This window comes from Babylonia areolata, chromosome 3, assembly GCF_041734735.1.
Source record: "Babylonia areolata isolate BAREFJ2019XMU chromosome 3, ASM4173473v1, whole genome shotgun sequence".
Classification (NCBI taxonomy): domain Eukaryota; kingdom Metazoa; phylum Mollusca; class Gastropoda; order Neogastropoda; family Buccinidae; genus Babylonia; species Babylonia areolata.
Genome location: NC_134878.1, coordinates 22,134,018 through 22,151,424, shown reverse-complemented (window position 1 = coordinate 22,151,424; position 17,407 = coordinate 22,134,018). Strand labels below are relative to the sequence as shown.

Genomic DNA, 17,407 nt, shown 5'->3' with positions numbered 1-17,407 from the left:
TGTCATTGAGAACATCAACTTTAATTGATAAATGTTCACCCACACGTACCCTTTGTGAACGACCCTGTAAAAAGTTGCTTATCCATTGAAATACGCCACCCAGGGTACCATAAGACTGGAGTTTTATCAATAATCGTTTATGCGGGATAGAATTGAACACCTTCTTGAAATCAAGATAAACAATATCAACTGGTTGATTATCATCCATTAAGCTGGTAAGGTCTTCCATAACTTCAAGTAACTGAGTTATACATGAACGTCTTTTCCTGAAACCATGCTGACATTCTGCATATAAATTATTATCAATAAAATGTTCTACTATGGCATCTCTTACATACAATACAGGTTAAGCTTACTGGCCTATAATTACTAGCATCTGATTTTGAACCCTTTTTGAAAATTGCTGTTACTTCAGCGCTTTTCCAATCTTTTGGAAGTATACCAGTTTCTAGTGATTTATTTTTAAAAAAAGCAAGCAGACGTAGTGGTATAGATAACTCCCTGCTAACCTCTTTTAGCACTTTAGGTGGACTCTTATCTGGTCCTTGAGTCTTATTACTATTTAATTAAAGTAATTTCTTCTCAACAGCAAGAGGAGTTGGAGGGCGTAACGTACTGATGTAGCTATCACATCCCGTTTCTCTGTCTCAGTGCCAGTGCCTGTCCGTCCAATTGTCTGTCTGTTTATCTGTCCGCTAGTCCGGCTGTCACCACTAACGGCCGGTGCCAGTGTGCACGTGCGCGTGTATGCTTAGCCGTATCAGTGTGTCTCCGTGTTACTGAATTAGATCTATCATCGATCAATGATGCAACAACGTTCTGCATGTACGTAGCAACATACATTAAAAAAAGAAAAAGAAAAAAAAAAGGAGAAAAATCTTTAAATTGTCAGCCGGCGTGCTCGCTGTCTAACTATATCCTGTTTTGTCTACACCGCCATCACATGTTGCTGGTTTTTTCCGCCGGGTCTTTTCCTTCCATATGTTACAGTAATACATATTGACCCCCCCCCCCACCCTCCCGTCCCTCTCCATCCGTCCTTCGTTCCTCCTTTTATAATCATCAGAAAAACAAAAGAAACAGCAACAAACGTTGGCTTGCATTATCTATTTTGAAAGCACTGCTATAGCGGGAGCCTGTCCCTATATCTGTAATGGCTATTGCACTGTGTTGTTACTTACTTGTACTTGGAATGATAAAATCGGTTGATTGACTCATCTCTATTTTAAAAAGAAATCCTATGGCACACGGTGCATTACATAGTGTGCCGATCAGAACAACTGATCAATTCTGCCGGGGCCCTGCGTGGTCACCGGGTCGGCTCAGCTTGGACTACCGGCTGTAGCGTCAGCAACAAAAGATAAACCTGAGAACAGCTGACAGTTTCTGTGTCACTGCATGCTGGCTCGGCTGGGTCCATCGTTCAACTGATAGTTGTTCAGTACGCAACTAGTTCATTTGTGTATCGACAGCTGTACCGTATCAGTGTGGTCAAAGTTAGAGTGATTTTAATTGAAAATCGGTAGGTATATGTGTCAACAGCGCCTGAGAAACGCTTCCAGTTCATGTGCACTGACTTTTAAAAATATTTTAAAAAATATTTGTTAAATTGTAAGTCAAATTAAGTTGCTGTCGCCACGGTGTCATTCTCAACCTCTGTCCCCCAATGTAGCTCTCTCTCTCTCTCTCTCTCTCGATTTTTTTCCGTTCCACTGCCTCAACTGATGCCTACAGCACGCATTCAAAATGTGAGTGACGGGCGCAATAGCCGAATGGTTAAAGTGTGGCATGGATTTTCAATCTGAGGGTCCCGGGTTCGAATCTCGGTAACGGCGCCTGGTGGGTAAAGGGTGGAGATTTTTCAGATCTCCCAGGCAACATAATTATGTGCACACCTGCTAGTGCTCAGTTGAACCCCCTTCGTGTGTGTACGCAAGCAGAAGATCAAATACGCACGTTAAAGCTCCTGTAATCCATATAAGCGTTCGGTGGGTTATGGAAACAAGAATATACCCAGCATGTACACCCCCGAAAACGGAGTATGGCTGCCTGCATGGCGGGGTAAAAACGGTCACACACTTAAAAGCCCGCTCGTGTACATACGAGAGAACGTGGGAGTTGCAGCCCACGAACGAAGAGGAGAGGAGAGGAGGAGGAGGAAAATGTGTGTGTGTGTGTGTGTGTGTGTGTGTGTGTGTGTGGCGCGCGCGCGCGCTGACCCTGCTGCAGATTTCCATGAGGGCGTAGACCCCCATCCTTACCCCACTCGTTCAGAAGCTACAATGATTTCTCCCTCAAGTTGACTTCCGGCACTTGAGACAGCCGTGGCCGAAAGATCGACGCACACTAAAGGGTAGGGTTGATCTTTGGACGCTGGTTACTTTCTGCACCCCTGTGCGATTACATGCCACGTGTACGATCCTTTCAGAGCTAATCTCATTCATCACAGTGAAAGTCAACACGGTACCACCTTGCGCCAATCGCGGCACGACCCGTCACAGGGCGATAGCTTGTATTGTTGTGTGGAGCCAAAGCCTGTCCAGTCGTCAGTAGGCTAGTTGAGGAAGCACGCCGCCCACTCCCACCGCAGTTCTGTCTGATCCTCGAGAAACGCTGAGCGAAGCAGCATCAGAGACGTGTGATTGTTGTGTGTGTGCGTGTGCAAAGGTGAAAGTGAAAAGAAAATATTGCATTCAGTTCGTTCGGACAAAAGGTAAAATATATGCGGCATACCCGGTGCAATGACCGTTGCCCAAATTTATAGATCAACAGTAAGAAATTTTACATAGAAATTTTTCTATACATGTGTGGTTCTCAGAACAGTTGATTCTAAGTTTGGAAGTATTTATTGTGTGTATAAAAACACATCGATTGAAGGCCTTATGCATGACTGTCACAACTCCAGTTAAGGAATAAAAAAACAACAACAAAAAAAACAAATTAGATGCATTATACATTTAAAAAAAAAAAAAATTTACAAATTCAATACATTATACATCCTAGAGAGCAATATATTTTGAAGTACAAACTGTCTATTCACCTCTTTAATTTCAATTTTTCATTTTTTTACAGCATAATTTTGCTTTTTATTATATCCTTTATTTCTTACAACTAATAAAGTTTTTCACAACTTGAATGATTCATCCATATACAGACTTACAAACTGATTAAGGCATATGTGGAGTACTAAAGATTAAATGGATTTTATCTGAAGAGTCTTCTGCGTTCATGGGCTGCAACTCCCACATTCGCTTGTATGTACATGAGAGGGCTTTTACATGTATGACCGTTTTTACTCTGCTATGTAGGCAGTCATACTCTGCTTTCGGGGGTGTGCATGTTGGATATCTTCTTGTTTCCAAAACCCTCTGAACAAAGACATGGATTACACTACAGGATCTTTAACATGTGTGTTTATCTTCTGCTTGCTTATACACACGAAGGGGGTTAAGGCACTGGCAGGTTTGCACATATGTTGACCTAGGAGATCGGAAAAATCTCCACCCTTTACCCACCTGGCGCCGTCACTGAGATTTGAACCTAGGACCCTCAGATTGAAAGTCCAACGCTTTAACCACTCGGCTATTGCACTTCTCTATCTGAAAATGATTGTCTTGATTACTGTGATTGTTTTATTTTACTTCAGGCAATGCATTATCTGGATTATCGTTGTTGTTATTGATGATTTATAAGCGCTGCTGTTGTTGCAGTTCTTCTTGACATGCACAAATTGCAGGTTGGCTTATAAATGGCTTTTGCCAGCAGTTTTTAGTATAGCATATATCAGGCAGAGGTCAAAACTACTGCTCATCACATGAATGATGAAACTGAATTTGAAATTCATATGCCTGATTGACTAAATCAGTGAATAGACTGCATGAATGCATTTAGAGTTTTATGCACAGACCATCTCTGATTTATACAATATCTTTGGGCTTGAGATGAAAGAAGGGCAAATGCCATTGCTAGATTGCAGAAATTAAATTACCAGTTAAAAGTAAATAAATACTAAAAATGCAAATCAATAAATCCAAATAAAATATCAAAACACACAAACATACTCACACACACACCAACACCACCACCACCACAACCACCAATAACAACAAAACACACGCAAAAAAACAACTGCAAAAACAAATGAAGGAAAGTGAACAAAAATGCAAAATATCAGATAATTACACTGACTAGCATTTAAACATCAATTTCATGTACGGAATGTGATACATTAGACTCGGTGATGTTTTAAACTTAAACTTAAGTAAATATACTGAAGTAGAGGAAGCAGTTTATTAAATATCTGGCAAGAACATGTTATGTTTCTCGTATCTCCCAGAATCACCCTTGCTTTACTTATAATATAACATTCATACATCTCGGCCAGACTTTCTTGCCTCTCACTATTTTCCCACACACTTTTACCACCATGTCAAGAACACTTAACTACTCTTCACACACAGTCCTCCATACCAGCACCCAAACCATAGGTAAGAAAAGATTGACCAAAACATCTGTAAACTGACCACAGGATGGATTTGTTCACTTTGAGGGAACAAAGCTTCTGCAGGCAATACAATCTTGGTTGACATTTTTTTGTGTGTGTGTGTGTGAATTGCTGTAGTGTTGACGCAGAATTTCAGCATGTCTAAGATTGTACCAAGATATTTGCACTCACTCACACATTCCATTTCATACCATCAATAAACAAATCCGGGGTTATGGCTGGATTCCTACGAAAAGCAATTCTTCAGTATCTTTAACATTCAAACGCAGATAATTATTACTGTGCCATGTGGTGAATTTCTCAAACTCCGGCAAATGATAGTTAACACAGAGGACAAAACATTAATTATATATATATATTTTAAATTGTGCTCACCTTTCCATTATTTCTATACATACAGAAACTAGTTATTCATCAAAATGCATATTTGTGAGTTCTAAAAGGACTGACTTTTCCATTAACTGCTTTCATGTTAGTTAATGATCATTTATATGCCATAAAACACAAATAATAAAAATAAAAGAATAATATTGCATGAACAAAAATATGGTTACAGCTTTACATGCATGTTTTCTGCATGGTGTGTGTATGTGTGTGTCTGTGTCTGTGTTTTTGTGTGTAGTACTCTGAATCAATGTTGCCTGCATCTGAAGTACTAGGTGATCACATTATTTTATTTTATTTATTCATGTGTGTGTGTGTGTGTGTGTGTGTGTGGTTTGTTGACTGCTGAGTGCATATGTATCACTATCAGTGAATGACTCAGTGAGTCACACCCACACCCACACACATAACACATACACACACACTGATACACATACCTTGCTTGAATTCATATTACACTTTGAATCAAATGTATCAGTAACATCATGCTAACATTCCATCTGATTAAATGATATGCAGCACATCTTGATGTTACAAAAATAGACAATGGACACAGATCCAGACTAGTCATTGTGATAAACAAAAACATAAACAGTTTAAAAAAAAAAGAAAAAAAAGAGAGAGAAAAACAAGTAAAATAGTATCACATAACAAAAGCATGAGCCGGTTTAAAAGTATGATATTATAAATGACAATGTATGAATATGAGTACAATTTTGCATGCCTACTTCCCGCATAGTGTGTGCATATAATGTGCGTATGTGAATGAAAGTCCCATGCTGTGTGCATTGTTTCAGACAAGCGTCAACCAAGATGATTGGCTGCAGCAGACTTTGCCTTGTTGTGGTGCTGTTGGTGTCGGTGTGGTGTGAAGAACACACACGTCATGGACCCAGAGTTTTTCACTCCTCGGACGGAGAGCACAATGAGGACTTTGATCATCAGTCAATTCTGGGTGAGTATGAGTCATTATTGAGTGGAACTTAAGTCTTATTGAGGGATTTTTGATCAATAAGAAAAAGTTTATTTTTTTTATCAAACTCAAAGTTGCTTTGAATGTTTAATATATATTATTTAACTGCTCTATTCTTGTATAACTTTTGATTAGTAATTAGTATTATACTGTGCTTATATATACAGTGCAGTGGAATACAATGCAATTCAATACAATAGAATTCAATAGACCACAGTGCAATGCAATACAATACAATACAATACAATACAGTACTGGCAGAGGGGCTTTTATGATTTATATAAGCAGGTTATTTTTCTCTGTCTGGTGAGATGCTGTTTGACTAGCATGCTGTGAAATAAGCATATAATATATATATATCTTTTGCGTCTTCGCTGAGTTTGGGCTGTGGTGAAGGTACTTACTAGGTTTCTGTGTCAGGGCTTCTGACAGCGCATTGATATGCACCCCTTATGCTTTGAAAACGGAAAGGAAGCACAGCATGTTCATCAAGAAGGTCATTGGATGTAGGACATTCTAAACATTTCCTGATTGAACACATGAAAAGACTTAAAATCATGTATCGCACCTTCAGTTTTACACAAGGATTGTTTGCTGCATAGAAGAGTTGTTTCCCTTGGTCACTGCTTGCCCCAGAAACCTAAACATAGGACCAGAAGTTATATGCCTGCTGTTGCATGTGGGCAGCAACGCAGATTTTATTAGAATGCGCAGCGTTGCAGTGACCCTCTGAAACTAGTCTGGGAATCCCCAGAATTAGGATAAAAGAGTCCCTGGGACCGTCAAGATTTTTCAACTCTTCATAAGTTTTATTATAGTTTGGGTACTTACGTATGTCTCATTTTTGTCTCTGTTTGTGCATAGTTAAAATTGTTTGGCATTGGTTTATGATATTATGTGTGTTATCTGTTTTACAGGATCAGGATGTAGTTGGAATTATTTGGCATTGGTTTGTTACATATGTGTTATCTCTGTTACAGGATCAGAGGATCTGGATGAAGAGTTTGAAGACATGCCCGAAGAAGAGGCAGCTCATCGCTTGGAGAAGATGGTACAGGAGCACGATCTGAACAAGGATGGCATCATAACTAAAGAGGAGATGACCAAATGGGTCACCAGCTCCTTTCAGTGAGTCCTGTGTTATTCCTGTCTCTTTTTTTTTTTGTTTGTTTTGTTTTGTTTTTGTTTGTTTTGCCACAGAAATGAGATGCTTTCAGAGACTCTTGGGCATCATGTACAGAGATCACATAACCAACGACGAAGTGAGGAACAGAATCAAGCGAGCCATCTATGATCACTGAAGATCTTCTCATCACTGTGAAAAAACGCAAATTGAGGTGGCATTGGCACATCACAAGATCAGCAGGACTTGCAAAGGCGATCCTGCATGCCACTCTACAAGGAGGGAGAAGGAGAGGCAGACAGAAAAAGAGATGTGAAGACAACATCCCAGAATAGACAGGTCTGAGGCTGAGCGAGGCCCTTAGGGAAGACAACATTCCAGAATGGACAGGTCTGAGGCTGAGCGAGGCCCTTAGGGAAGACAACATCCCAGAATGTACAGGTCTGAGGCTGAGTGAGGCCCTTAGGGGAGACAACACCCTGGAATGGACAGGTCTGAGGCTGAGCGAGGCCCTTAGGGGAGACAACACCCTGGAATGGACAGGTCTGAGGCTGAGCGAGGCCCTTAGGGGAGACAACACCCCGGAATGGACAGGTCTGAGGCTGAGTGTGGCCCTTAGGGAAGGCAATATCCCAGAATGGACAGGTCTGAGGCTGAGCGAGGCCCTCAGGGAAGACAACATCCCAGAATGGACAGGTCTGAGGCTGAGCGAGGCCCTCAGGGAAGGCAATATCCCAGAATGGACAGGTCTGAGGCTGAGCGAGGCCCTCAGGGAAGACAACATCCCAGAATGGACAGGTCTGAGGCTGAGCGAGGCCCTTAGGGAAGACAACATCCCAGAATGGACAGGTCTGAGGCTGAGCGAGGCCCTCAGGGAACAGAAAACAGAAGGACGGAGGAAGGTGGTTGACAGGTTTTCTGTGGTGCCCCATCCAGACTAAGAGACAAGTGAAGTGAAATGAAGATTGTGACATAAGATTCCATCATTCAGGTGTTGTGATGGTAAATATGTATTTTGAGTGTTAAGTTGTGCACATTGTTTTTGTTTATGTATACATACACTTTCCTGCACATAACTCTGTAGGATAGTCTCTTGGGGAGGTACTCATCAGTCATACGGACAACGTGTCTTCAAACACTGTACCTCCTTCGTGGAGGACCTAAAGAGAAGATGACAGTATTATCTCCATTTTTATTACAAACGCTTTCACTGCCAAATTTCTGTGTAAAAAATGCTCCCCAGCGCCAGATATTTTAGATATGATGCTCTCAGTCACAGGCTTCAGTTCATGTCAAAACAACACAGTGGACAGTTTCAGTTTCAGTAGCTCAAGGAGGCGTCACTGCGTTCGGACAAATCCATATACGCTACACCACATCTGCCAAGCAGATGCCTGACCAGCAGGATAACCCAACGCGCTTAGTCAGTCCTTGAGAAAAAAAACAACAAAAAAACTTGGTCAGGGGGCAAAGGTTAATCATTGTTCTATTGACTTGAACAGGTTGCAGCTGCCAAATTTTTTTTGCAGTGTGAAAAATGGTCTTTTTTCATGACCCCTGAATGTCAACTAAAGTCGCCTATGGCAGTGCACTGTCTTGTCAACTACAGTCATCTAAGGCTATGGCAGTGAAAGAGTTATTAAGAATATAAGTTGAGAGGCAGGGGTTGTCTTTGTTGACACAAAACACCTCAGTGTCTAACTTGCGGCATTTTTTTTTTTTTTTTTTCTCCAGGAAGCTTGACCGCGAAGAGGCCATGGAGAAGTTTGATGAAGAAGACGATGATAAGGATGGCAAGGTGACGTGGAAGGAGTACTTGGGCAAGGTGTACAGCTTCTCTTCAGATGATGTCCAGAACATGCGGATCACCTTGGAGAAATCAGGTGACAAAACGGAAGAAGGGCGCGAAGCGAGCAGTTCCTTGAAGGTGAGTTTGAGAGTGTAATAAAGAAGCCAGTGAAACTGCTGGTTTCAGTTTCAGTTTTGGTTTCAAGGGTCAGAAGTGTGTGGACTGATCAATATATGCTACACCACATCTGAAAAAGAAAAAGAAAAAAAAAAACGGAGCAGAGCACAGAAAAAGGAGCACACCTATGCACAAACCCAATGCACTGATCAGGGCCATGAGAAACTACCATTGCAACATATAAAACCTTAACGAAATCAGCAAATAAAAATAGATATAAACAAAATAAACAAATAGATTTATTCAAAATGGAAGAAAAATGAAAGATACTCAGAAATGAAATATGAATAAAAATTGTGTGTATTCAGTGAATTTGTGCACACACTCACATGCATGCACACTCACACATTGACACACACATGCACACATTCACTCACATACACACACACACACACACACATATTTAGTTATCTAATGTACACGCACCAGTTTGCAGTCTAAGGAAACGGGAAGCAACAGTGTCAGTGTATCTTCATGATGAATATACTTTCCAAAGTTGGTGAAGTGGAAGCTGATAGTAGTGGCCGAGCGTGGTTACGCTTATCATATCATATCATATTCTTATATTTTATACTTAAAAAAATTGTAATTTGTAACAGGACAGTCAGGGATTTTCTAAGTAGCGCATGTCATAGAATATAGCATGAGCTAGTACATACGTTTTTCAGATTCAAATTCAAATTCAAAAACACTTCATTGATCGACATGGAAATTAACCCGTGCAATCACAGGCTCATTGTAAACACCAACAAAAAATGAACATGAGCACTGTAAAAGACATTAAAACAAGTCAAATAAGAATTCACAGTGGCTGACGATAGGCTCAAACAAACCACTCACCCGCACGTGCACTTGTGGTAAGACAATTAGGTATTGAAAAGTAGCTCAGGGTTCACCTCACAGAAGTAAACAAACCATCCCTGCTCTTCCACACCAGTCGATCACAGAACCCACAGCAGTCTGAACCTCTTTGATGTGTTAGCAAGCAGAGATGTTGATACTCATGACCAGTCAGCACAATGCTATAATGAAAGCATGCATCAGTTGCAGTTCTCACTGAGTAGTTTTGGCAACAGTCCCTCAGCCTTTAAACGAAAAGGCCATTAGGACAGTGAATTCATATCCACTGTCTTTTTTTGTTGTCTTTTTTCGCCTTTTTTCTTTTCTTTTCTTTTTTTCTGTACATATACTTTCCTTCTCCCTTTTCTTTACATTAATGCTCTTGCTTGCTTCTCTATTAATGGACAATATATGTGCATGATATCCACTGTCAAAAGCTTGGTATTCAAAGACCGGGCTCAGTTCCCCTCCTGCCTCTGTTTTAATTCAACCATCCCAAAGAAAGTCAGGTGCCCTTTTACACCTGGATGGAGTGAAAAAAAAAAAACGGGAGTAAAGTGGCTTTCCCAAGGACAACAACACGATGCTGAAGGAGGGTCTTGAACCCTCATCACTGGATCAGCAGTTCAACACCTGACACTGCCATAGTGCTTCCTTGTAAGTTCATCATGAAGTAAATAGAAAAAAAACCCCAAAAAACTATGCACACTATTGGTTTTTATACTGATTTAACCTGTGCAGATGCTGGATGACGATGACCGTTTCTTCAAAGCTGCTGACCTGAACGGCGATGGAAGCTTGGACCGTGACGAATATGTGGCGTTTTTCTTCCCTCCCAACTATGACCACATGAGCGAGGTGGAGATGGATCGCTACATGAGGGACACGGACACTGATGGAGATGGGAAGATCTCTATGGCTGAGTTTATGCCAGGTCAGTCCATCATCTAGTCTAGTGGTGGGTGTGTGGGGCTAGATGGAGGGTAAAAGTCCGGGCCCGGTGATGGTGATGGTGAGAGGTAATAAACAACTGCTGACTTGTATGTTTCAGACATTATGATAACTTGAGCAGTACATCTTTGGTATGTAGACTCATATGTTCCAGACATAATGATTACTTTAGCAATATATCTCCAGTTTGCAGGCTTGTATGTTGATGATTACTTGAGTAATGCATCTCCTGTATGCAGACTCGTATGCTCCAGACATAATGGTTTGTAATATATCCCCAGTATGCAAACTTATATGTTTAACTCTTTCCGGACGAAGGAATGCTCACACATTCCTACACAAAACGTATTCGGTTTCGGACGAAGGAATGGAATAGCATTCTCTGAAAGTAAAATTCCATCATGCGCTGTACACGTGATTTTGTGATTAGGCAAGCAGAGTGCGCTATTCTGGGTCACTCCACAATCGAACAGTATGATTGGTTAGTCTATGATGTGTGGCCTGTCTCGCACACATGTTGACAAAGTCACTGACCGGTCGTCTGCTCGCGTGCCAGCCTGTCAGCAAAGCGGGCTCTTCTCAAAATGTTGTGATGCGAACAAGGCAGTGACGGCAATGTTTTGGGGTTGCCGAAGTACTTGAAATGCTACAAACTGAAGGGTTGGACATTGAAGAGGTGGATGATGACGAAGAAGAAAGCGAATTTAATGCAGAAAGCGAGCATGGGTATGGTGATTCAGGGTGATTCAGGGTGAAAAATTGGCATTATTTTCTACATATGGCAAAACTGTAAAAATAAGATGAGAAATTTGATTTTTTTTTAATATGTAATAGCTCAACACGTAATAAACCAGTTCTGAAAGTTTCATTTTCTTACACAGTATTTTGTATTTTTTGTCATTTTTTTTCCAAACCCTTACAAATGGGCCGTCTGTGGGGAAAAGCAAGGGAGAAAACTTGTCGTCCCGAGTGAGTTAAGATGTAAAGATTACTTTAACAGTATTTCTCTACACCATTTTTACTTCAGTAGTATTGCTTTTGTATGATCATTGTTTTAATTACACATACTTAACCGTGACCCACTAGTGCAGACTCCGGCAGGGGTCTGACATTCCTGTCCTGTGCAAACTACTATCCGCCTATGTGGAGAAAACAAAAGTAGCTACGGTCGATAACCTCCCCTCCTGTTTATCATTCAATATATGACTGATTTCAGCGTCTGTGTTTGAGTACTCTGTAAGCTTTCAGAAAGTCGATGCTGTCTGATGGGTTCTTGTACTTTGTCTGGCTATGTTTTCTGATTATCAAAGATTTGTTTGAACCAGAAAAAAAAGAAGGGGGGGTGGGGGGGGGGGGATTGTTGGCTCATTGACTGCAGTGAGGAGAATGGTAGGGTGGGAGAGTGGTTATCACCCCTTCACCCCTCCTCATCACCACTCCTAAAAAAACATAATGGAGAAAATACATTTTCCAAATGTCTGTAACGGGGTTGATATTGTCTTGGAAGTCTGGAAAAGCCTTTAAGAAAATGAAAGAATGATTTCCACGGCTGGAAAAGACTAGGGGGGAAAAATATGGTGGAGTCTATACCAGTGGGTCATGAAATATACTATGATAGACTGAATGCAATTTTAGGATAAAAAAGAAATTACCGTTTGGTGTCACATACTGTACTATGTCAGACTGATGCAAATCAGGTCTATCTGTTTGCTCTTCTCGGCCAAAAATTTTCGCGGCAACTCAGTGATAAGACATCTCATCATTAGACCGCCGTCTGCTAGCCAATGAAATGCTGTTTCTGGCAGGAGGTAAACAATCATTCTCAATGGCCGCCATTTTTCAGATAATAAACTCCTCATTTTGTCCTTCAGAGCCTGAAAAAGTCTTGGAATTTTGATAAAACTCTTTAACATTGCCATTTAACGAAGACCTAAATGCATTTGAAAAACAAACAAACATACAGACAAAACATGGTGAATATTGAACATTGATACTGTGATATCTGCTGATCTCTTTTGTCAGTGATGTAGCAGATGAATTATTGATCCAGTCTGGTTTCGTGTTTGGTATGGTAAATTTTCAGTCTGGTCTGGAAAAATTACTGAATTTTGTTAAAGAATTAAGGTGAGAGGGTGGTTATCACCACTTTACCTCATTCCCATCACCTCTCCTAAAAGAAAAAAAGAATGGGAACAATTCATTTCCGTAATGTCTTTTTATTCCTGTGTGGTTACCCACCTTTATAGATATGTTTGTATAACTGGTTTGCGAAAAGACATCAGCTCTCAGGTCTTCTGCATCCTAATTCTTCCTTGTTGGGATGTGATGCAGTGGGCTCTTTACTGTAGATTGTACCTCATTTTCTGGGAATAGTTTGCTGGAAAATTCCTCTTTTCTATCGTTCTGTGTTTCTGGCTTTTTCCTTTTCTTTATGTTTTCTCCTTTCTGATTTTGTGCTTGCTGGTCCCCCGCCCGTTCACCTCCCCCCACCACACACACAGCCTTCACCCCCCACACCCCAAACACACCCAAAGCAGTCACCTATGAGCATGCTAACATGTACATACACACACACACACACACACACACACACACACACACACACACACACACACACAGAGGTAAACTCATGCTATTGTCACATTCACATGCCCATCCCCACACAACCTGTTCTTTACCATCCTGTCTTATTCCTTTTTCTTCTCCAGAACAATCGACGGACAAGGAAAGCGACATTTCTCTGAGAGAGAACTTTGCGGAGTTTGACAAGGACAAAGACGGGTTCCTTTCCCCGGAAGAGGCCAGGGAGTGGGTGATGCCCAAGACCGATGAACTGGTGGAGGATGAAGTCAACCACCTGATCTCCATTGCTGATGAGGACAAAGATGGTCAGCTCTCCATGGGCGAAATCCTGGACAAAACCAAACAGTTTGTGGGCAGCTCCATAACAGACTACGGAAACCTTTTGCAGCATGATGAGTTGTGATTGTGTCACAAAACTGTGTTGTTTTTTTTCTCTCTCACTCTCTTTTTTCATTTTTTTCTTGTCAGTAGCTCTTGGTTTAAGTGTGAATGATGAACTGAAAGGGTTCATGAGATTAAATGGTTTATGAAACAACAAATTGTGATGTATGGATTGTGTTTCAAAGTTTTTTTTAGAAATTGAGGGTTTAGGGATAATTGATTACCATGGTTTTCAATCGTAAACAAGTTTCTTACAAAAATGTCCTTCTTCAATGAATACTCATGAGCATTAGCATTTACTACACTTCATATCAAGTAGAAATTCTGATTGCTTTTTTTGAGATAATAAAGCTTTTGCTCCCTTTGAAAAACCGAACAAAATCAATTACGAGTTTTATGTCACCCATGGATTCTTAATTAAATCAAAATGATAGACTCCATTCCCTCTCTCACACACAAAACACACTCGCACACATACTCAACACTCACCAGACACGCATGTAAGATGCACACACACATAAACACACTTGCAAACATGCTGTCTCTCTCATACACACACACCAGGCACTCGTGCATGGGAGCATGCAGGTAAACACATGACTGTGTACAACTTCAAATACAGCCAGAGTTTTTGTCACAAAGTTGATTTAGTGGGAAAGATCCATACAGCATTGAAACATCTAGAACACTTACAAATGATGGTAAATATATAGAGACCAGTGCAATATGTTTGAAATTAGTGTTGAAACATTGTGGAAATATTTGAAGCCGACTTTTGAATGGTAGTGTAATTGACAAGTTTTTCATTTTCTATCCACTCACTCACTGGATTAAGAAATCAGACTCAGAAATAGCCACATGAGAAACTGAAGTGGCAAAATTGTACAGCCGTAGAATGTGTGGCTTGTCTGTTATTGAGGAAAATACAGCAATAAAAAGAAAAGCACTTGAATAAGCAGCTGCATATATAAACAGAGGAGCTGTGGCAGAGTCTGATAGGTGTTGGACTTCTGATCCAGTGTTCATCGGTGATCAGGGTTTGAGGCACTGTTATGGCATGATGCTGCAGCCAGGTAATGTGTACATTGTGCAGCTTAGCCATTAAATGTTTCGTTTGTGTCCTTGGATGAGTGCCTTCAATGATGTAGGTGTGACATGCACATGGGCATACACTCATCGTTGTTGCTTGCATAATGTGCGTGTGTATGCGTGCGCACACACATGCACATTCTCTCTCTCTCTCTCTCTTGCATGACGCTGTGTTGAAGCCATATAACTATGGCAAAGCTAAACCGAAACTGACAGACCTACTCACAGAGAAGAACCAAAAAAGTTGCCAGCCAAATGTGTTTTGTTTGACGTATGGTGATGGTTTATAAAGTGATAGAGGTCACATCTTGGTTACTGATTAGCCTTGGTAACTGCTGTACCACGGTGAAATGAGATCAGTGTGGCTCAGGTCTTAAGCACAGAACTTTTATAATGTTCTGATAACCTTTAAGCTGTGTACCTGATTTTTTTGCTGAACAAAAGTACTGCAACCCCAAGAGAAGGAAGTCCATGTACATAAAGAATGGTAACTGATACCCAGTAAACTTATATTTATCACAGTGACATGACAGCAGTCAAGGGGTTAAGTGTCACATATGCATCCTGGGGTTGGGGGTGGGGGGTGTGGGTGGTTGGTGTGGTAAAAAACACAACTGAAATAGTCCATCCACCGTGGAGTAGAAAAGTGGAGTCATTCAGTTAATTTTTTTTTTTTTTAATGTTAGTGAGGACAAACAGATAAACGACAGGATATAATTATTTGCTGCTGCATCCTATAGTTTGCCCATATACAATATAGGCCACTTGGTATTTGTGTATAGTTTCTCTGTGTAGTTAATATATCACTGTGTATACACAGACAATTTCTATATTGCCAATTCCGTGTATCTTCAGCATGTCAATTTTTTGTTTGTGCAGACAAATTAAAAAAAAAAAAAGAAAGACTTTCACGCTTTGTTTCTTCATACAATAACTTGTCAGCATAAAGGAAAGATGAAAATTAAAATGTACAGGACTGGTATCAATTTGTGAGTATTGAAACGCAAATACATACTAAACTGACAAACACATGTGCACATATGCATAGACACCTGTACCCTTACATACAGGAACAATGTCAAACACAGATATGTGCACATCAGCTGTGAATAATGGATGAATGCAGGAAATAACTAAAGTGTTCAATGAGTGACTCAATGGGAGATTATATTTTTTCCCCAAACATGAATAATGGTGCTTGTTCTGCACACACACACACACACACACACACACACACGTGCACATTCATTCTCTCACACAAACACAGCTAGTTTTCATCTTTGCTGAAGTCTGATGGTGACATTCCTGCATGCTGCATGTTTGTAAAAATGAAATGTTCGATGTTGACATTAAGAAAAAAAAAGTAGTAGAATAAACTAGAAAACGAAGTATTGGTATTTGTTCACATTTTCTTTTCTTTTTTTTTCTTCTTTTTTTCAATCGAGGCATGATTTGTAATCATGCATGCATTTCTCATGTTGTTCAGTATGTTTTATTGCAAGACAGTCTGTTTATTTTCAAACAAAAATTTCCAAGGATCATCAGGGTGTTTACCACAGTACTTTGTATTGGCAAAAGGTATTGCAAGGAAATGTTTGTGTGTGAATTATGTGAAAGTACATTCTGCTTCAGGATACCTTTTTGCATGCATGACTGGTAGGTTTTCTTTGTTTTGTTTTTCTTGTTGCATATGGATCAGTTTATTTTGTCTTTTATTTATTTGTCTTTAAACCATTTTTTTAACATCTTCTGAAAAGAGCATAAGTTGTAAATTTGAATTACTTGCAGAACTGATGTGTTTCTAGATGCTGAGCTATTGAAGTTTTGAAATATTTTAAATTGTTAGTTTTGACATGGTTGATTTTTAGATATTGGAATTACATTGTAAGTTGATTTTTAGTTACTTAGAATCACAAGCTATTTTTGTGGCAGTTCATGCCAGGCTTTCTTCACTTGTAGCTGTTCCCTCTCTATTCATTCAGTATTTATTTTACAGCAAATAATCATGCTGATCATGTTCATTTTATTTAAACAGTGTTTTATTGTTTTTTTGTTGTTGTTTTTTAAAACATATTTTGCATGACTCATAAACCCAATGAAAAATAAAGGTGAAATTGTGAAATGTGTGTTGAGTTTGGGGTGATTGTAAGACATGGAGAACACTGAACGCATGTGTGGTGTAACCCCTATTTGACTTTCCATCCAGATCTTCTGTCAGCAGTATTCACATGATCTCACAGCTTTGTATCCAGTTTCCTTAGAAAAGAAAAAAGAAAAAAAAAGAATGCATATTCATGTTTGAAAAATACTTGCTTGCACACTTGTACAAAAGTATGTACATCATATGCATACGGTCATTATATAATACAATGACATACATAAACTCATGCATACATAAGCATTTTCACAGCAGTTTATAACATATTCTTCTGTTCTGCCAGGTTTTCTAACTATTTGTTTGAGATTACAGCAATTGTTAGGAAACTGACGCACGCACGCGCGCACACACACAGTCACACACACAGACACGCACCTTTGCAACAAAGTACAAACAGAAAGAAGTGTATCAACTTTGTAAAAATAAAAGAAAGTTTTTAAAAACTTTAATTTGCA

The 17,407-nt window shown here is 39.9% G+C and overlaps 1 protein-coding gene across 4 annotated transcripts; it reads left to right on the top strand.

Moving 5' to 3' along the window:
• The first annotated feature begins 1,409 nt into the window (after positions 1 to 1,409).
• LOC143279846 (reticulocalbin-2-like) lies at positions 1,410 to 16,920 on the top strand. 4 transcript variants are annotated; one of them, XM_076584084.1, is made up of 6 exons: positions 1,410 to 1,522; positions 5,686 to 5,843; positions 6,842 to 6,989; positions 8,719 to 8,911; positions 10,532 to 10,724; positions 13,450 to 16,920. In XM_076584084.1, exons 2-6 carry the CDS (start codon positions 5,702 to 5,704, stop codon positions 13,725 to 13,727), a joined length of 954 nt encoding a protein of 317 aa, XP_076440199.1. In that variant the 5' UTR covers positions 1,410 to 1,522; positions 5,686 to 5,701; the 3' UTR covers positions 13,728 to 16,920. The 4 variants fall into 4 exon arrangements, with proteins under 4 accessions (XP_076440199.1, XP_076440198.1, XP_076440201.1 ...); XM_076584083.1 differs by lacking the exon at positions 1,410 to 1,522 and adding an exon at positions 2,256 to 2,353; XM_076584086.1 differs by lacking the exon at positions 1,410 to 1,522 and adding an exon at positions 2,389 to 2,638.
• The last annotated feature ends 487 nt before the right edge of the window (positions 16,921 to 17,407 follow it).